Consider the following 22,341-nt stretch of genomic DNA (forward strand, 5'->3'; position numbering starts at 1 on the left):
GAAATAAAAATTAATTATCAATATTTAATAATTATTAATAAACGGATGAAACGGATGTAAGATGAAAAGATCATCATGTTACATATATTTTTTAATACAAAATTTTATTTCTCTTGAATTACTCTTGAATTTGTAGTTTTCAATTTTATCGTTGCGTTAATCTTCTTTTTATCATTGTTATCTATTTATTATAATGCGAACTTATTTTGAATATCGGACGAAATTAATAAAATATCAAATCAAATCGTGCAGACGATCGGTACAACACAAATGCACACAATCATGGACAAAAGAAACGTCTTATAAAGCTGCCTTTCGTATCAGCCGATAGCAATGTTCTTTTTCGAGCTGGTCCTCATTCATTTCTCGCTTTCCTTCTCTCTGCTTTGCTCTCTTTCATCTCCTCTTTCGTTCTCTCTCCGTCTCATCGAACATATGCGAGTGTGTGCGTGACGTAGATGTGTCGGTAGCTCGTATTGAAGTGGAGTGGCGAGTCAATAACCCCGAGCTTCCGAGCGGCGGTGCACTCGAAGGGCTGTCAGTCGAACCGAAAGCTCTCCTGGCTTTACGACGTTATCGTCCGTGTGCATTTAGCGTCGGTCAGCGATATGCGACGGCCACTGTTTCCGGTGTTAAAGAAAGTGCACTTTGGCCCGTGCTACGCGCTAGTTGCCACGAGTGCGACGCGATTAACGATCTGCGATGAAAAGCGCCTCTGTGCCCGGGGAAACGCTTGTTGAGCAAGCGCTTTTCCTCCTAGCGCACTGTTAAATCTTTCCGTCGGATCATATTATTTTTATATTTATAGTCAGCCGTGTTTCTGCCGATTTGCCCCTACTTGGACATTGAAAATGATTCTTGTCGATTCACTTGAATTTTATAAGTGAATCTATTCTTTGTCTTTTCCAGATTTTGCTTTATTATCTATATTCTTAAATTTGGTAGTAAAAATGTTTGTGTTGTGCTCTAAGTAATTTTATTTCTCATTGATTAGATTATACTAAAATCCAATACGGCTAAAGTCCTATAGGATCGTTATTTAATATCTTGCGATGCTGTAAGTCTGCCAAAGTCGACATCGATAACGAGATTTATCAAGACGTGGGATAATGCCTCTTGATCTTTTGAGCTTAGTTTACTGCAGCTCCTTGGAAATAAATGGTTTATATTGGCTTCGTTGACTCGCTTCATCCGACAGTACTTAATTAATTGCTTGTGCACTGTGCGTTCGCTCTCATGGCGATTCTGCAGCCGGACTTGCGCCGCAATACACATACCATTGTTCTGTTTTCTGGCCTGCTAGGAACGCGATAATTAGTTAGATCGGACCGGTCGTTCGGCTGCTTGTTCAGTTGCCGCGCAAACAGTTGCGGAACAATCTCTGGTGTTCGATGGGATTTAATGATGAAGCAAGACCGCAATCCCATTCGTGATCCCTCGACTGTATAGGTGCATATTTGTTGCACGATGTGATGGTAACGCGTCCAAGTTAATTTCTTGTCTCGTTATTATTCTTTTTTCGTTCAACGAACGAAAACTACTATTTAAGTAGGATATTGAAATAAGTTTTCAAAATTTTATTCCAAATAAATATAACAATTATATAAATTATATACATAAAATAATTTGTATCGTTCTTTACGATCGTTCTACATATTTTTTTCTGTAATGTAACATTTTTCTTGGTATTAAAAACATTTTTTTTTTTCATTTAAATTCAAAAGTTATGCTGAAAGGAGACTTAAAATGAAGTAACTCGGGTAGAAAAATTTATAGAACTTAGAATATCTTGTACATTTTTAAGATCAACGGTGGGAAATATTGTTTATAAAACATTGTTCATTCTCGGCATACTTGTCTCTAAAAAGACAAACTAAATAAGCGCTTTAATTTTTGTGTATTCTCGTGTTCGACGCTCGGTAAATATTTCATGCTGAAGAATTGAAGAAAAAGAAACGCCATCAAATTATATCTCCGTTATTGCCTGAAGTTTAATTTTAAACAGGAAGAAATCCTGACCCTTTTGCGACACTCGGAATTCGTACTTATACGACTCATCTCTATGTGAACATTTTATATTATAAGCGTTGATAGCGGAGCTCAACGGTGATGTCCGTTTTATACGATGGATGGACATAATGTTGCTAGAGAGTTTCTTTTTTTAAATTTATAAATTTTGTAACAAAATTAATCTGTTGCGATGTATTTTTGTTTAAAATATATGGGGTATTGTATCAAATATATACATATTCTTTATATTAGCTTAGCTTTTGTGCTATATATACACAAAATATATTTCACACTAATTATTGATGAATCTTATGTGAAGTTTTGTTGAAATAAAATTTTCACCAAATAAGTTAGAATTGAAAATGAATAGCGTTTAATTAGCGATATTAAATACATCAATAAAACCATATCAATTTTTACTGTGCAAAAATTAGGTTGGAATTTTTTCTTTAGATATTTTAATTAAATTTTATGCGATAAGAATTTTATTGAAAAAGCTTTACTGGTTTCTTCGTATCGGGAAATAACTTATTAAAATATCAATCTATGCTAATTGAAGAATATTTATGTGAAATTTTACAACCAAAGTGTAGAATCTTAGAAATATGTTTATTATTTATTGATTAACAATAATTTTTTTTAACCAATTTAATATTTTTCGCATGAATGGAGTATGGAGTGTTATCATTTAATGGCGCGTATTTACGTGTAATGCTCTTTAAAGATTTTTGCTTCGTAGAATTGGAGCGGAGTTTAAAGAAGGTAGCCATATAGGTGAGAGCGTATTGAAAGTCGAGAAACCAATTCAAGCGACGTAGATCCAAGCTACCGCTGATATTGAGTATCTATTCAATCGGTCCCCGCGGATCTGATTTCCGTTTATTACCACATTGCTCGAGCAGACTCACATTCTCAGTTAAGCGAAAAATTGAAGTGGATATAAAAGTATTATTAAAAACAATTTCACGATTACGTTTCATTTGAAAATCCGATGCACGTATATGTATTAATATATTAATTCGCAATACGGCAAACGAATTTATTTTCAAGTTAGTTTGTCATTCTTCTTTTTAAATATCTATATCTTGTATAATTTTCACGTACAAGCATCCGATAAATTGAGTTTTTTCTTAAAGCTTACTACTTACATAATATTTACTTGACAATTAAATAGTAACAATGTAGACAAGTGAGACAATGTTATGGAATAAGCATTGGTTGTATTTTTGATTTTTTTTATATAAGAGAATGAATAATAAACTTTACACAAATACTCGGAAAAATTATGTCGCTTGAGTAATATGTCGCAGTTTCGAAAAAATGTCTTTTGCACGTGAATTTTCGTGAATAGATAAGACTGATGCATTGCGCACTGGCGGAGAGGAGCGGAATTCCATCGATGCATATCCGTGACGGCAGTTCCGTCGAAAACCCTCAATCATTTGCACAGTGTGTGAGCGAAGTACAAAACGAACGTGTCGCTGGTTTCGTTTCGATTCGAGAAATTGACAAGAATCGTACATTGCTATTCAATTATTACGTCGAACCAATGAAATTGTCTCATGCCTTGATACTAAAAGTAGTATCCAAGCTCATTGACAGAAATAATTCGATAGCGACTCTTGGACGATGTGTAGTCGACGTTTTTGAAATTGTTTTTATTAGGTAAATTATACAGCGAAAATCCTGGATTATTCTCGTATGTACATCAATATTATTAGAGAATTGATTGATATAAATATGATATGTGCTAGACGCTATTTTAGCTCTACCGATAGTCTCAGTTCTTTTTATAGCAATTTCATTAAAACAGAAATAGTCACGTTATCTTACATTGTAAAAAGAAACGTATTTACTTTTTCTCTACGATTAAGTTCATTGATTCAATTTCCGCATATGAATAAAGTTTCAAAATCGAATATAAATAGATACATTCTGCTATTCGCGTACATAATTCATTTCTGACAAATTGAGAGAAAGCTATTGATCGAGCTAGTCCCGAAGCTTTAAGTGTTAATTTCGAGACATCTGTCACAATCTGTTGTTGAGGACTACACTTGTGCGCGATATATCTGTAGTCCAACAGACATTATAACATAAATCACATATCCTTCCATCTCCAAACTCCTCATCTTTCCCCCATTATTACGCGGCAAATTGTCAATTTTTTTTTCACCGTTCTAGAGCTCGCGCCCCATCAATAAAATCTCAAAGAGATTTGCCAGCGGCGAGCGATGGATAGAGCGCCGATGATAAATATGGGGCCGGGAGGTGGGAACGCGTATAAAGCACTGAAAAATTGACACCACCCAACCGAGGTAACGAGCGATCTCTGTGAGGTATATAACGTTGGTCGTTAGGAGATTTCGTCTTTCCGCCCTGTACCGCGCTCCGTCCTCGCACGTCCTTCTGTCGACCCCTCGGCTCTCCTTACCGTCTCTCGTAACATCTCTCTTAGTCGCGCATGCTTCGCACCCTCTTCGTTTTATTACGAGTACGTGAGGGATTAGCGAATTAGCCGCGTGTAAAGCATTGCTGATCAAAGCAGCATCTTCAGATGTAGGGACGTCATCGACTTCCTCTCGGGAGGCTACTATCTCACTGCTAACATACATATATTAATTGTGTATGTGTAGAAAGAGAGAGAGAGAGAGAGAGAGAGAGAGAGAGAGAGAGAGAGAGAGAGAGAGAGAGAAAATCTGTGTTACGCATTAATCATTAATGTGATAATAATAGAGTTGATAATGAACACATTAACAAATTTAAGATAAATATATAAATAAAGAACCATAAATATCTTTTTATTCTGCAATAAAGAATAGATATTCGAAAAGTATTTAGAATATTGAATGATAACCGCTAATTATACGTGTATCGTTGAACGTAAAAATAACTTCAAGCAATCTGTCAAGATCCGTCGAACTGAATAAAGAAATTAATGTTATAATTTGAAGAATTGAGATCGATGACTGTCCGATTGAACGAAACAATTATTAGGTTGGTATTCTTAATACTTTATCAGGATAAAAGTGGACGTTTCTAAAGAAGAATGTGTTTGTTCACATGATCGTTCTTGACAGCGAGAAATTGTCTTGGTTCTTTATAATAAGACTCGATATTTAGATGGGATTTTATTAACTTTCCAATTGGATCGACTTGCAAACTATTTTTCTTATCTGCCGCGTTGCATGGATAAGATAAAACTTCAAGATGGGATAAAACCACTTTCAATTTTCCTTTAATACTGAGGATAAAGTCCCGTGTATCTCGAGTTACAGGCAAAGGCGGATGTGATTGCCACTGGAGTCTCAGTAGTAAAGGAAAACCATTTCACGCCCCACTTGTCTCGCTGCTTTCTGCCTTGCTAAGGATAGATCGTTTCGCGTCTCGTTAGCATCCTGTCCTTTGCGGAAATATTTTACTACTATGTATAGCAGTTTATCATAACTGTGGAACGATACATTTTCTAATACTCCGTGTGTTATAAATTTTGATAAACTTCTCGCAACTCTTAATACATATATCACAACGCAATGGTGAATAATAAATTATGAAAAATGAATATATAATTAAAGAAATATTTCCACAAGAAGTATTTCCAAAAAATATTTCTTCATAAAAATTACTTCTAAAAAAATGTATCACACATTTTTGAACACTCCACATCTATATAATCAAATATTAGCGGAATAAAAATATATCTTTCACTTTTAGTTTTGTTAATGTCTGTACACGCACAAACACACACATACACACACACACAATTATTTCACAAAATTAAAATACTGATCTCATTAACGCTCGAGGAAGATTACTTCCGCGGACCTCTCTTGACTTTTCTTTCCCTCTACGAACCTTAATACCGGGAATAAATGCGTTTCGTATATCTTGGTGAGCGTCGTTCAAAAGCGGCGTCGTAGCCCGAACTGGTAAAGGAAAACCATTTCACGCCCGACTTGGCGGCTCCTGTTCTGGCGGGAGTAGTCGATCGTTTCGCGTCTCGTTAGCATCTCATCCATCGCCCGTGTCTGCCTGGCTGTCGGCCGCCGGCGGGTGAAATTTCGCAGTGCCGTGCCGTTCCGTTCCCTCGGGCGCGCTCCTCCGCCGCCTCTTCTCCCGCTCTCATCCATCCACGATCTATCGGGAGAATCCGAGATTTCCTCCGAGGAAATGCGTGCGAAACTAGCGCGACGAGATGTTTCGCGACAAATAAAAAGCGCTTCGGCCGCGAACGCGACAATGGTGAAATAGTGGGCCTCTTCGTCGGCGAATGTCGATGGGAATGATGTCGTTCGCTCTTCAAATTCGACTTTTCCATTGCCGCATACGTGCGAATAAGTCTCTTTGAATAACGTTGCCGATGTGCGCATGTTTGCATTTATTCAGGAACTCTGCGAAATTTCTCTCATCTCTTTCAACATGCGAATACGCTCCAGCGAGATATCGCAAACTAATATAGCAAATCAGCGTTTTACGGCGTGAAACTTTGATTAACACGCATCATTTTTGAACAATTACAGAAATATATAATCACAATTGTTACATATTTTGCCAAGTTATTTCGTGCATCTTCAATCTTCTTTCTAATTAAAGCACATGCATACATCTTGACAAAAATAAATTTTACTTGAAAAACGATTTCCATTAATGACGCCATCAATATCTTTCATGCAGCAAAATCACCTCCAATGTCCTTAAGATTTAAAACGTGTACAGCGATGTTTCATAGTCAAGAGGTCGTTGGAAAACTTATCCTTCGATACATAAATCCGGAATTTATTCACGACTCCTTCGATGTACTTCGCGGAAAGTATCCTTGCAAAGTAATCCGCGTCGGAGCGAAGGATAATTTAGTACTTGTTTTAAGTCATGATACGATGAACATTTTCCTTGGGTATAATAGGGAACTCTACGTTGGACTTTTATCGCGCGCGCGTTAAAGCGACAAAGTTAGCCTGGAGCCATATAGCCAGCAATCTCTGCTTTATAAGAAGCAACATTTCTTTCGTATGCCTTTCTCGCCGAGGTATTTGCATGTTAAAAGAATCCTTCCCTGTTCCATTCAACCACCGTGCTGGATAGACCCCTTGAAAAATTCGAAACTGTCGAGCTAGGTGTCAGACTACCCCTCATGTCAGTTCGCTGTAATTTGTGGCGTCCACGATAAAATCTCGACGTGTCTACTAGCGAGACTTACATCGGACACGTTCTATCGTCAACCGTGTCGTGAAAAAATAGTGTGATTAATGTCCAATTAGTGGACGGCAAGAGCAAAATTTTAGCTTCCAATTTTACACAATTCAAAAAGTTTAAATAATTTTAGCAATGATTTTCTCTCAAAGAACTGAATTGAATTTAAACAAAACACAAATAGTTAAAAAGTTCACATAATTGTATTTGTACTAGATTTAACGTGACGATATTTTTCTTTTAGCTGTAATTGAATTATTTCGATCTTTTGTATAGTGTGTTGTGTGTGTGTGATTCAAATTTATTGTTTGTTTTTTCAATTTTTACATCCGTATAAATAAATCATTTTTTTTACTGAAATGTCGACGATATACCTATGCAATGATATTAAGCAAAATAAACAGCGATATTTTAAAAATGCAATTATGTGTTAGCGTTTGCTGAAAGCAATGCATGGTAATTTCGAACTTTGTGTATTTATTTCGAACAATTTCCAAACAGAGATATGAATTTTAGAGGACACATTGATCGCGGGGGAAATACAATGTATTCACCGGACTCGCATAAACTGTCTCGGCCATCCAAAGAATTTGCAAGCGGCCGTTTACCATATCAAAGGAACGTAGGCACCGTACCAATTTTACATACAACCGCTCGATCACTTGCGGATTCCCCAAGTTCGTAATGAAACATCAGACGATCCTTTTGTACCTGTGCTTCCATTAGTTTTACACCAATTAGCGGATCGCATAAAAGTTAATTGGCGTTTCAAGGGAGGAATAATTTTTTCGACTGCCCATTTACGCCGCCATTTATACAAAAGTCTGATGTTCGTGGCCGCGGGCGGAAGACGGGAAAAGGGTGACTAAATAGCCCAATAACGGGTAGGGCTTTGCGTTTCATAGCTCACGGTCGGAAGCCGCCCGTTGTAAGAGGAATTTCAGACCGTCTCGGGCCGAAGAGATGCTCAAAGAGCGTGGTGCGGCAAAATGAAATATGGCGAATTTGCCTTGGAAATTATTGCGAATAAGTCTTGAGTGGCACTCAGGGGCTCCAATTACATACGAGAGCATTATCGCTGCGCGCGACGAAATCCGAGTTTGGACGTTACCGCTCGCCATTGTGTGTGCGAGCGTCGTTATCCTCGGCGCTTCTACCGTGTCGGATCGGAGGATCGGTGAATTCTCGAAGAGAGGAAATGTATTTCGACGAGACGATGCGACGGATATACGGAAGAGACGTGCGTGGAAATGGCAGCTGAAGAGCCAGCAGAATCCAGGAATATCGTATTAGCGACGGAGCTTACTTGCAACACGAACATTGAATTCCGAAAAAAATATCTATCCCGCGTTTTTTGATCCCGTTACACCGACGAACGAAGAAATGAATAGATTGCCGGTAAGAGGATTGGGAAAACTATGTCGCAAACAAATTGATAATTTAATCTATATCATTTTCCGTTTCGCGATTGTAACTTTAGCAATAACTCGAATTGCTGCATCTTTTTGGAAAAAGTAAAATTAGAACTTCTTTTCGAAATCATTTTTTTTTTCTAAACTCTCAGAACTCCACTATGGCGTGCATGGTACTTAAAATGAAAACTTATTACGAATAAGCTTATTTACGCGTTCCGTCAATGTTACAGAAATATACTGAGCTCTCATAGTGTATTCCTTCAGATACACATGGAATTTTGTATCGATTATGTAAATAAGTTGCTTAAAATTGCAATATTGCAATGAAATATCGTCCATCGGCATACTCTTGAGCCTCGTTAATCAGCGTCAGTTTGATTCAATTTACTGTTGTTTTAATCCGTGATCCGTATCCGCGACCTGTAATTTAATATTGTAAAATATTAAATTTAATCACGATACGAACCGTAAAACATCTCGCAAAATATCTAATTAGTCTGCATTATGCATAAAACAATTTATAAATGTGTCATTTTTGTTACACAAATTTTGTTGACGTATAACAATCGATTTGATCAAATTAAAATTTTTGCGTGGCTAGTTGTTGACAAAAGAATATTCTATTATGTACATGTGTCAGAGTGAAAATAGGTCAAATTCTAATGACGGATTGCGGAATGGACGTTTCTTGTCTCCAACGAAAAGGAACTATAGACGTTAACCAAGATTTATTACTCGATTTTTCATACGTGAGGGATCAGCCGACATATTTAATATACCGAGCACAATTGAACACGTGACGTCCGATTAATGCATACAAAAAGAGCGAAATCTTTGTTACGGAAACTCGTTTTCTTTCGCACATTCACTGTTCGAGTATGTGCACCTGTTGCGCATTTGTTGCGCACGACGAAACGCAGCGGATTATTCTTTTTGACGGCGCGTATCGCCGCGTCAAACATCAAGCATTCGTATGCAAACGTACTTCAGTCGCGTGCAACGACTCCTAAGTACCCATGCGCTGCTCCGAGATTTCGCATTAAACTTGCGATACTTATAGTCGTTTGCGTTTCTGGTTACCCATTGCGCTTTTTTCCTTCTCACCTTCCCTACAAATTCCTTTCTCTGATAAATGCATCTGTAACTGTTGTGTAAAAAGCGAAAACTATTTGAGATCAATTATTTAGTAATAATTTCACACAATGGAGTTTTTTTCTTATAATATAATTGATAGATTTTATATATTTTATTTTTCAAAATAAGATAAAAAAGAGATTTAATTAATTAATTTACATCAAAGAATATGATTCAGATAAACCAGTTTACTATGCTTTATTGGATTTGGATATAAAAAAAAGTTGTAGTTTATCGTCAATATTTTCCAATGTTTATTATGCTAAATAAATGTATTTCACAAAAATCGATGTCGTAACAGTCTTGCTTTAGTAGAACATATGTGTTATCTGTATCATGTTGCCGTACATTTTATCCGAGAAATTGAACACGCATATTAAATATAGCCAAATGTAAACCATATAACCGCATATTTTATATTTCAACAAACACAATAAACATATACGGCATAAATCATGAAGCTTATTGAAATAAAAACATACGAGGAAACATAAATTTAATATTGGTTATAATATCATTTTGAAAATTTTAAATATTTAGTACTATGAATGTAACACCTGTTTTAAAATATCATATTTTTTTTTAGAAAATCAAAATGATAAATTTTATTGAATAGGACAAGTTACGTGAATTTGCGTGAAATGCGTGTTGTGTTTTCCAATATTGATGTGCCAACTTTGGCGTAACAAATATCTCACATCAGTTATCTATAACCATAGTCGACTTTTATATTAGAATATTGTCAAAAAGTATTGTTTCCTTTAATATTATTTTCATTGAATGTGAATATTATTCAGTAATATTAAAGCCATTTCGCTGCGACACTAGTTTGTTAAATCTTAACTTTCTAAAACAAGCCATCAACGGTAAGGCGATTTGAGAACGAGCGATCATTTGCAGTCTGTACCTTCCCTCTATGTGATGGCGTAATATACGGAAAGTGTACCGTCAGCACAGATTAATGGCGGGTCCTAAATGTTTTCGATGGCGTGAGCGAACGCGTTCTAGACTGGGGAATACGTCGAATACGCACGGGAAGGCGAAGCGAGGGTAGTAGTCTGTGATCCGATATCCCCCTGCAAAAAGCGAGCGAGCGGACGAAGGAGCTAATCTTTCCGCACCAAATACAGCGTCGAGGAGAATCACGTGGACGATGAAATCGATTGAACGCAGTGATGCGTACGGTCTTGATTCTGCGAATAACTCTTCTCGGAAGGGACGACACCAAATCTTACGTATTTATCGGCCGTTTTTCGTCATTCGAATGGTTATTGTAAGAGAATGCGGTTATATCGGCTAAACTTACACACCCGATTAGGCAAAATGCAGTTTGCCGAATGGACGTATTTTGCGCGTTATTCGAGATAAAGCGGCCATATCTTTCATATGAGCGAAGATTAAAAGACAACGCTTTTATTAAATTTTACATGTTCATATTTCCACGCTTTTCTATGTAGCCAGCAACTTCATAAATTAATTATTCCTTTTTACAGAATAACTCAATTGCTGCGAGTTTGACGTGAATATTATTTACAAGGATAAATATTTTATTGCTAGATAAAACTTTTTATATTTTGTAAATTTATCGTTTTGTACTTAACAAAAGTATACGCATACATATGTGTCAAAAGCATATGCACTGGATGTAAACATTTGTAGAAGTACAGAAGATTTGTTCTGCCGCATTTAACTACGTTAATTTTTCACTAAGCTGTAGCATTTTGAAAATCCGGCGCAGTATTTTGAATAAACACGAGCTTATAGGCGCGTAACCGAGTATGCGTAAACTGTTACGTTAGTACTAAACTTTTACACTACGATCAGCTGATCAGCTGAGCGGCAATAATAGGCCAAGGTCGATTGAGAATCAGGCGACTATTTTGTTAATCAGTTCCGTTTTAAATTACTCGGAGTGCAATCTGCACGAATCAATATAAGCGTCAACTCTCAAAAAAGACAACACCAAATTAAAACAGATTTTATTAGAAAGTTGAAATTCTAGTGCTTCTGGTAAGCTATTGATCATTTATAATTTATGAAATATCGTCGAATTGTGAAATAAAGATTCACGCTTCCAGCACAGCAATGTATGAATGCAAAACAGTCGGTGCGTTAAATCGCCTAACGTAGGTCAGTATGAGTATATAACCGCAGCTGCAGTAAACATTTGTTATATAGTGCATATATGATCTGTAGCCACAGTAAGTTTTTTTTAGACAGCGCGTATACTCCTTCCGTATTGAAAGAAAAAAATCAAATATGATCTATTATTTTCATGTGAAAAGCAGTTCTAGTTGCTCCGACCCGATACTGTTTCCATTTATCAAAACCAATTAAATTTCAATAAAATTGGAACAATAACTTTAAAAATTAAAAATAAATTTAAGTCACTTTATTATGAAAAATTTTAGTTATTTATTTCTTTCATGATTTAGTATTTTGCCCAAATGGCAAAAATGTTCCGACAGAATTACACAGAATAAAAAAAACATAGAAATACCTGAAATATAAATCTTATTATTGTGTAGATATAAATTATTCTTCGAACAAATTATTTGAAATTACACTGCGCTACGAAATATCAACACACATTTGCTTTAAACGTAAGACTGCATGACGTTTAGTCGCGCGTGAGAACGCGCTGCTTTATGTTTGTTTCAGCAGTCATAATTTGACAACGACAACGCAAAGTGCGATCTCTGACCTGACATTTTCCTAAATAAAAACTTGCGCAAAGTTTTACGATCTCCGACGGCTGCTCCAAGACCGTCGATGATTCCTCGGCTTATTGACAGTTTCCAGTAATCCGGATAGTTATCGGCGGAGACACGAGCTAGACGCAGGATCGATTGTCGAGGATAGTCTCTCGCACTTGATTGGATTGCCTGCATTGATTTATTCCATTTGAATTTGCCCTCTCAAGAGAAGTTTGCGAATTGCAACGCCCGACGGATTCACCGGCACCGGTTTTACTGTAATTTTACGATCTACTTGAACTTAATAGACTCTAATGATACGATTACGTTTATGATGAAGTTATAAAAGTCAATATGAAATCAATATAGTTTGGAAAGTTCGCCACGAGAGATTAACACCGTTAAATAAAATATTCCTGATATTATAAACATGTAAACTGGCACTTCATTTTCCACACGTTTCAATATTTGCCATGTTTTATTGTCAGTGCAGTACGTGAGACGTTAAACTGAACTAATTTGTAAGCAGCGTTGATACGGTGTTTTATTATTCATACGAGCTGTTACGACATCGCGGTTGCGGGTGAAATCTGCGGAATAAAATATCGTATTTAATAATTGTTCGTTATTAGGTTGGAAAGTATTCGAGAAAGAAGACGGGTCGTTAAGGCGTAAACGTTGCGGTGTTTAAACGACTTTCAAAAACATTCCACTCCTCTCGCAGAGGCGGAATTACCAAGACTTGCTCTGAATATTTAACGTTTCCTTCGAGTTTCTTGGATACCGGAGAGAGGTGGCGTCTCGAGACAGACATACCTTCCGTCTCGGCATGCACTAGTATTGCTATACGCATTTAAGAACTCCCTTGTCTCACGTTGATTCCTTCATTACCAGAAAGTGAAGTCTTCCTTCCTTAGTCTCGAAGTTATTTTCTCTAAAGGGCGCATCGTCGCTTCAGTAATTAATTCACATTTCGAGAGAGAATTTACGTTCACAATTCTTCTACTACACATTGATATAAGTTTAAAATGTTTTTGAATTTCCAACGCTTGTTACATGTCACAAACATTTATGGCAAATATTTACGTGTGCTTTTAAAGTTATTTTTTTTCAAAATATTTTATGAGCTTGCATTGTCTTCGCATTATGCAAAGAGTTTCCAAGAGTTTGCTTATAGAAAGAGTAAATAGTTTACTTAAATTAATTCAAGTTTCTTATTTTTTTATTATAATGATATACAAATAACTATGAAGTTATAGATTATAAAAATTTAACTATTACATTATTATTTTAATATCTTATATCTTACAACCGTGTTTTTTTATTATTTATATTCAAAAGAATTTAATAAATGCAAATACGTTTTGTTTATAATATTTAAAGTTTATTAATTTTAAGATTTATTTGATGGCCGCAGTATTGTAATGTAACAGTATTTGTGCATTATAGCAATTCAATGCACAATATAAATATGTCCGTACATGTAACTAGATCAGGATAACTTTCGTAAAAATATAACGTGTTTTATTCGTCTACTTGCTGCTTTAAATATAAGAACGCAAATATCTTCACTACACGACATTATAATACTATCTATACAATCTTTATATATGGATAAGCATTCATGAAAAGCGGCGAATGCTGTATCGTATCAAACGGTTCGTTTGCTTTCCTTACTTATTATGACGCTCTTTCCGATATCAGAGCAGAATGAAGGGCGCGCTTGCGATATTATGAAATTTTACGAAGTACAGACGAACGGAGATCCTCTTGGGGCAGATACGACGCCATATGCTGCGAATGCGTTCCCGTCCGCGCCTTGGGAATGTTTCTGGCGTTATGTTTTCGTATTAACACCTGCTGTGGACCTGCTGCGCCCCCTTCGTCCGCGCGCATCCAGACGCTCTCAGAATATGGATCTAACTTTCAACGCGAATCGTACATTTTCCAAATCCACCGTGGTGATGGTGGGCGTACAGCCCCGACGACCCAAGGAAAATTTCTTTCTGAGATCCTATTCAGGCGTCGCTTTTGCAGCGACGATCAAGTGCGATGTGGATCTTCGGGAACTTTCTTGAAGCATTTCTTGAAAATTGAATCACAGCGCGTCGATTAGAAAATTTTTGAAGATTATTTTTGAAGATTATTTATTTGGATAAATTCATTTTCTGTTGCGACAATTTGAATATTCATATTGCAAAATTTTTATCTTGAACATCGCTTAGAGCTTGAGTCGACTTTAAACGTCGGATTTTAATGAATTTGATTTTCTCTCATCTTATCGTGATTCATAAATTTTTTTTTCTTTTTTAATGCATAAGTTGTAACCATATAAATTATAATCCTTGAAGGGAAAATGTCACTAACGACCCACATACGGTGCGACAGATTTTATTATCGTTGCCGTAAAAAAGGTTTAATTACGCGATTCGTATCGAGGCAAATGCTGTTGGGTCAAGTGCGGCTTAAGCGTTTTTTATCTCATCTTTCCACTTTAAACGGTGCATACGTTCAAACTTCAGACGTGGTGGGAAAGGATTAAATCCTTTTCACCTCGTTTCGAGGCGAACAAAAAATATCTCCGGCCACGCTAATACCCGCTTGCACGATATTTTGCCCGTTACCGTCTAAACCTTTAGTCTTTATCGTAGAAATAAGTAAAATGCAGCAAAGAGACTTATCTACTAACTTATACGACACAAACACGAATACGATGCGACTCTCCGTTTCACTAAAACCTCGAATGTACGTGTTCAATCTATTTCAGAAAGTTTAACCGTTTCTTTTTATAGGATAACTGATTTTATTAGCAAAATATCAATAGCACTTGACAGAAATGTTTGACGTTAAGGACAAGTATACCAACAAAAATATTATATTATAACATTATTTAAAGATTAATAGAGAGAGAGAGAGAGTGTATAAACGCAACTTGTTTTTCGTCTTCTAAAGAAGAAAATATATTCACGTATATATTTAACAACGTATTTCACATTTCGAGACGCCACGTTAAATCTCGACACGTTAATATGATAATCGAGATACCTAATACCGCATACATTAAAACAGAAATTTATGCGGATGCATGAAGAACGAAATGCTGTATTCAGTGTTACGAGAGAATTTCATATTTCCGGCAAGATTTGACCTTACAGTGTTCCAACGCTCATGGTGCAACATACGTTCATATGAGAACATATAACTGCGCTCATAGAACGGCACGAGGACCTTTCTTTCTCCCAAACCTTTTTCTCTTGCCAATTCGCGATCGCGTTACATGGTTCTGGAATCTTTCCAAGGAGCCAGCTTCGTGATTTTTAGAGCGAAGATTGAAGCGAAAAGTGTATGCAAAGTACCTCTGAATTTTCCGAGATTCTTGGTACGTTTTCGGGCTTCGTGTTACTATCTAAGTAATATCGACTTGACAGAGTCTTCCCGTTGTTACACGGCGCATTTTTCAAGAATCGTATGATTTTCTGTAAGGAAGCTTACAGTGTTTATTATCACGCTGACGTAAAGTGCTTTGAATAAAGCGTGATAATAACACAGAAGAGATTTCATCGCGAAATATTAAAAAGAAAATTTTCTCGATGGTATTTTTCAAGAAAATTTACGATAATACGAAAAGGAATGTGCTTACTAGAAACAATTTCGATTACATTTTACAATCGTTACGAAATCACTAATGTTATGAATTTTATGATTTTGCAATGAATTAGAATAGTATCGCGAATAAAATAATAAGATAAAAATAGAATATAATTCTATAATTCTTATTAATTCACGCGATTTCACATATATATTATTTATTAATAAGAGATACTTGGTACATTATGATAAATGTACCGAGTTTTCAATAATACTGTAGTAAGATTAACCAGTTTCAAATCTATTAAATTTTCATTGTTATTCTCCCGATGTTTCTGACTCGTTAATATTGTATTAACACGGATAAAGAAGTTCTCTGTGCTCTTACTTTTGTATTAACTTCTCATATTTGATCACGTGAAATATGAGAAAAATATTGTAATATAAACAGAGTTATATATAAAAAAATATGAAGCAAAATGAGGCATAAAAAGATATGGTACGCCTCAATGCTTGCTACTAATTTTATATATTTAGTTAGCAAACTGAAAAAGGACACAGCCTCGACCGTGTTATTAAATCTCGTGGTATTATTAAATTTTCCGTCATATCTGTGTGTGTGTGCGCGCCGTTTTACTTGGTGCTGCAGGTGCTGCCTGCGCTATATTTTATTACATTAAATCATACTGGAGATACAATTACAATTTCTGTCTTTAGAAAGCTTTGCACGTTTCCTCTTATTCAGCGACCTATTTCGAGAACGTCCCTACCATCCGTCTTGGCAAGGCCGACAGTACGAGAAAATTTAATGAACGTGACTAGATCTTATCGAAGCACGGCGAGAGTATGGCGGAGAAGTCAACTTGGAAATGGGAAAGATTGGCACCGCATCGTCACTGGTTTATATAAGGCGGAATCTGCGAAAGTGACTTTTACGAATTTTACGATGCTCGCGCCGACAAGTAATCTGCTGCAGTTTGGCACATCCTTTCGCGTTTCTTTCGTTGAATAACAATTACTTACTGCTACGTCACCCTTGTAATTTAACTCTCGGAATATGTAAATTGTTGTTTGAGCGAACTTTCTTCGAAGCGCGCTATTTCAACTTGCAGCTCTCCATCGTAATTTTAAACAGCCTTTCCTTTCCCCGCGTTTTACAATTTACTACCGATATCTTAATGAATGAATGAATCTTAATGAATGGTAAACCGGCAATCTGCGGTTCTGCGAAAGCTTGCAGAAAAATAAAAGCGCGCCGATACAACGAGTCCCAGATGAGCGGCGGCGCAGACTGGGAGCGTTAAGTTATAACCGAATTTGCCGACGTCTACTTTAGAACATTTACGCCTCTCACGAGAATACCTTGGATACCGGGCGATTTGCATCGTTAGATTTTAATTACGTATAAGTTCCGGCCGTATTACGAGTCGGGGAGTTGAGCGAAAAAAGAAGGGAAAAAAGCGGGATAAAAACCCGAGTTTCAAGTACATTAAAGCATCTCGCGGGTTTCCTAGGAGATTCGACATAGACAAACGGTCGGATTACTTCTCTCGCGAAGCGAAAAGCGCGGCCGGGTAGAACGGCCAACTTACCCTCTTCTTCTTTTTTTTTTTTTTTTTTTTTTTTTGTTTTCAAAGTTGAGCCCAACCGACTGGGGCTTAATCAGTTGTTAATCCAGTCTGGCCAATTGAAAGTTGGCAAAAATTAAAGGGAGCTTCTTGAAGAGACGCACTTGGTTGCTGATCTCCCGAGAAATCCGCGTCTCTCGCACGAGTGGTTAAACCGCGTCGCAAAATAAGAAAAGGGATTGGAAGTTACGCTCTCGTATGGCGTCGTCGTAAAACCAGCCAGTTTGCGACGGGCAACGCCGCTCTGTAAATTGCGGCTCTCATATGTCGTGCTTTCTCCCCGCTGCGTTGTGTAAAAACTCTGCCGTACGGACGACTTTAATTTACGTCGTCCACCGGCAACGATAACACGTCTGAGACTAAAAAACTATTCCGCACGCGCGCGCGCGCGTGTGTTTGATAAATCTGATTAAATGCGACATTGCTCCCGCTTCTAAATTGCTCGCCTGAGACGTTAACACTGCTGCATGTTTGTAATTTATTATTACAGTTTGTAATAGCGTCTCCGAGGAATTAACACCAATTTTAGTTGATTCTAAAATGATTACAGGATTAACTGTGGTAGTGCGCAATTATCGTCGAACTTTAAATCTACAAATAGATTGACACAAAATATAATACACCTTTAAACTGGAATATTTTGCATACGCTTGCACTATTTTGTTGAACAAACATTTTTTATGTCAAAAAAATACTGCATGAACCATAAATATTATTATACTCTGTTTTCTTTTTTCGCCGTAATAATAGCTCGCGTTCGACCAGATTTTTCAACGCTACGAGGTCACTAATTGAAGCGGTTACCGGGTGCTTCCTTGTTACAGAGGCACCTCGTGGGACGTATCTGCTGATAGATGGCCGCCGGCTGGATCCCGGAAACCAGTTCGTGCCGGTAAAGGAGGGCTCGGAACTCACTCTCGAGTGCGCAGCCGAGGGTGGAAACCCGCCGCCCATCTTGGCGTGGGGCATGACCTTGTCTCAAGCCACTTTAGACGGCCCAGAACAACCGCCGGACAACCTCACCGTATTGCCCTCAACATCCGGCAGGCGCAGCGGGGCTCACCTCAAGGTCCTGAGAGGACATCATAATGCCACTATCGTTTGCGTTGCGCGTCATATCACGCTGATAATACCGATGAATGCCAGCATCCTGCTCGACGTTCAATGTGAGTACATCGAATATCAGATATATCGATCACCAATAATCGTGTTTTAAATGCGAAAAGATAACGAATGCAGTTTCTCTATTTATTCACCTTTTTCTGAAAGAAAAATTCTTTAATAAGTATAAAGTCTATATTTTTTCCGTAATGAATATTGCGGAAAAAGAGAAGTTGTCAGATTACTCTTCAATTTTTAATATTAAATTTCTGGGTACATAAACTTCAAGCGAAACACTCATGCCGCACACACATACGCACACTCTCTCTCCCTCCATGTTAGAGTAAGGTTGACGAAAAATTAATCGGAAAGCTTTATCATCTACTTACTCCTCTGAAGGGTTTATCTTTAGTTTTGAAATATCTCTGTAATTAGACTTTCCTGGAAACTTGTTATGAACATACAACGGCGTACCAGTACGTCGTAACATAAAAATAACAAGAAATAATCAGAGATTATCATACATATGCATGAGCTTAAATTGCTTTTTGAGATAGAGCGAGCGTGAAATAATTCCGCTGGTTTTTACTCAGAAGTCAGTCGGCGGGCGCGAGCCTGTGGGATTTCCGCGATATTAGACCTCGCGCCAACATGCCGGAAACGAATTACGAGTAACGGTGTGCCGCGTCGCGGCAGGCGGACGAGCCGTGTGCCCATCGAAACTGAAATACAAACTTAATTAAGTCAGAATCCAGCGGCGCCCGCGACTCGTTTAAAGCGAGGGCCTGCAAAGCGAGAAGGAGCGGCTTTGCGTTGCAGTTGAGGCGCGACGATCGTGTTACAAGAGCGGTCTGGGAGAAGAACGCGTGGGCGGCGTTGAAGAGATCCCGGGTAGTTCCCGGGATAATACCGTGTATTATGCGACGTGGAGGTAGTTTATTTGCGCCGTAGCGCCTCTTTCGCCACTCCGGCATCCAGGCGACCGAGGTTAGTCGGAAAGTGTTCCCGTCGCTGTGCTAGGGGTGGCCCCGAGTCTCCGAAAGAAGCCCCTCCGGCCGACTCCGAGGCAAACTCCGAGGGATTAACTCCGCGACGCGAACAAAAACCGGTGGAAGCGTGCGAGTGCGCGCTCGCCGTCGCCCTTGCGCCCTTTTTACCGCGCGTCGCCTCTTCGGGCGTTTTTGGGTGAAGCGGGGAGGCTCGTCGAGCCGAGACCGCAAAGATATATCATCCGAAACTGGTTCCCGCCTCTTCCCCTTCAGTCGGTGAACTTGCCGGTCCTCCCGCTTTCGTCTTCGTTGTAGAATAATGCGTGTATTCGCAACTCTCGCTTTCGATTAGAATTTTACAAATTGGAGATAGAGAACTCTGATTCTTTTAAATACTTGTAGCAGTGATAGAATATAATCATGCATGAAAGATTGCAAAGTTTTTATTATTTTTGAATATATGAGCTTATTTTATCAATTTTGAATATACATGGCTATTGAAATGCTGTTACGCTTTAACTCCGCTCTTACAACGAGAAACATTATCTTTGCCGAGTTTAATGGAACTGTGTGCGAACGTCTGTATTATTCTTCGAAGAACAGTGTCGCGTCGCGGACCTTAGTTTGGGAAACCCTGCTTTAGATTACACGCTTAACGGAACCAGCCTTGAGCCTCGTCGTCGTGGACAGTTCTTCTTCGTGCAAGGGGAGCCCATTGTGCGCCGACATTATTTCGCTCTTTTAATCCCTTCACGCCTGTCCGAGCGCCACGTCGTCCGGCTGCTCGAGGCTGAACGAGTTCCTCGAGAACTTACTCCACGAAGGAGAAAGTTTGCTGCGAGTCGTTTAACCGCCGGGGAAAAAAGCGACGAGATATATTGAGACACGTGGATTTCTAGCCAGGATTTTCAAGGACACCGTAGATCGATTGATGTGATTAATGTGGCCTTCCAGTAATTAACTTTAATGCTCGGATGTTTCTTAAACGATAAATAAATGAAGTACATTTTATGCTTAAATATAAAACATCTCTTTTAAGACACAGGCATACGTGATTATAGACATAAATATTTAACAGAAAATAGATGACGATCGACGATGTATTTTTAATTTATTTAATATTCACCGGAGATTTTTTTCCTCACCGTCATTTTTTTCTACCGTGATTTGCGAGAATCTTTCGTGTTTTTCATCGAATTTGCGGCGAAACGGGTACTTAATTCCAAAGGCGATACGGGCGTGAGCAACTGAGCTGAAACGCCTCGAAGATGCAAATTTTCTAGGCGAACAGCTTGCACGCTCAATGTCTCAGAAGGAAGAGCGGATGCGGGTGTCTTACGGGTGATAGTGACAACGTACGGGTCGGCCGTGCGTCCTTCCTCTTCCTTTCTCCCGTACTTTTTGTCGTGAATTTATTCCAGCCGTACTTACATCCCCGGGCTGTCGCGCGGAGAGGCAGGATTGAGTAGGTACATTTGTCGGCACCTGAGCGAGCAAATTTTCCGGTGGGACGAACACCAAAGGCTCCTGGACGATATCCCGGGACGCCCTTATGACACCGGGGTGAGAGGGAAACCCCCGCGGTGACCCACTTTCCATATCGTCGCGGCGCATCGCCGTTTGTCATTACGCGTAATGCAGGCTATTACCGGTTGTCATCGTCCGGGCACCCCATATCGAATAAATGATTTTACTTTTAAATCGCCCCGCCGCCGACAACGCGATTAATCATCGTGTGGCGCTCGTCGACTCGCACGCCGAGTCGCTCGCCCTCTCGCGCGCTCGACTGCTATTTTACATAAGTTTGACTCTCTCCCCTCTTATTTTCCGGTAGAATTTTCGATTTGTAACTTGCCGGCGACGGCCGGAAAACGCGATCGGATTCCCCATAAATCACTATGATTTTTGACGACAGTCGTTATTTGCAGCTGACCCGAATATGCGCAACGGCAACCTCCGGGGCGATCTCCCTGTTCCGATGGCGCGCTATGAATATGTAGCGCGCGTAGCCGTAAAATTCTAACCGCTGGATACTGAGCGAGGCGGGCTTCATCTCGGTGTACATTCTAATCGATCTACGGGGCGCGCACTCGCTTCGTTAACCCGACTGTTCGCGTTGTGAATTATGAAAGCGTGACTTGAGTAAAAACTTATTGCTTTATCCAGCAATTACCGAGAAATCGTCGTACATTTTACTTCTTATATTAGCTTTGCTCATCTTAATTTCTTTGCTCTGTAAAGATGTCATCGAAGCTTTGAATATTTACGCGCAAATTATGAAAATTGATTAAATTTAGCTGTTAGAGTAATATTTATTATTTGACAGTCATCGAAAGAATTCAACAGATTTGTTTTATAATACAGTCGAGCGACAAAATTATTTTGTTCTTATTAATATTATTGGCAAAATTGAAAGGAGTTTTGCGTAGATTGTTTTTGTGTGTTAAAACACACTTTATAGTACTGTTTCAATTTTACCATTGAGCGAAGATTTCTAAAACAAGAGCAATATTCTCGCAGAGTCTCGCTAAGCCTCGTATTAAGTCGTGTCAGTTATAATAACAAATAATAGCACTTGTAGGTATTTGCA

At 38.4% G+C, this 22,341-nt stretch overlaps 1 protein-coding gene across 5 annotated transcripts in view; it reads left to right on the forward strand.

The window, feature by feature from the left end:
* The window catches only part of tei (teiresias), a 314,441-nt gene that overhangs the window by 189,187 nt on the left and 102,913 nt on the right, over positions 1 to 22,341 (forward strand). For all 5 annotated transcript variants that reach the window (XM_012370246.2, XM_012370249.2, XM_012370248.2 and 2 more), the window contains one exon: positions 18,486 to 18,827. In XM_012370246.2, the coding sequence (XP_012225669.1) occupies positions 18,486 to 18,827 (342 nt within the window). The remainder of the gene's footprint in view (positions 1 to 18,485; positions 18,828 to 22,341) is intronic.

This window comes from Linepithema humile, chromosome 5 (assembly GCF_040581485.1).
Source record: "Linepithema humile isolate Giens D197 chromosome 5, Lhum_UNIL_v1.0, whole genome shotgun sequence".
Classification (NCBI taxonomy): domain Eukaryota; kingdom Metazoa; phylum Arthropoda; class Insecta; order Hymenoptera; family Formicidae; genus Linepithema; species Linepithema humile.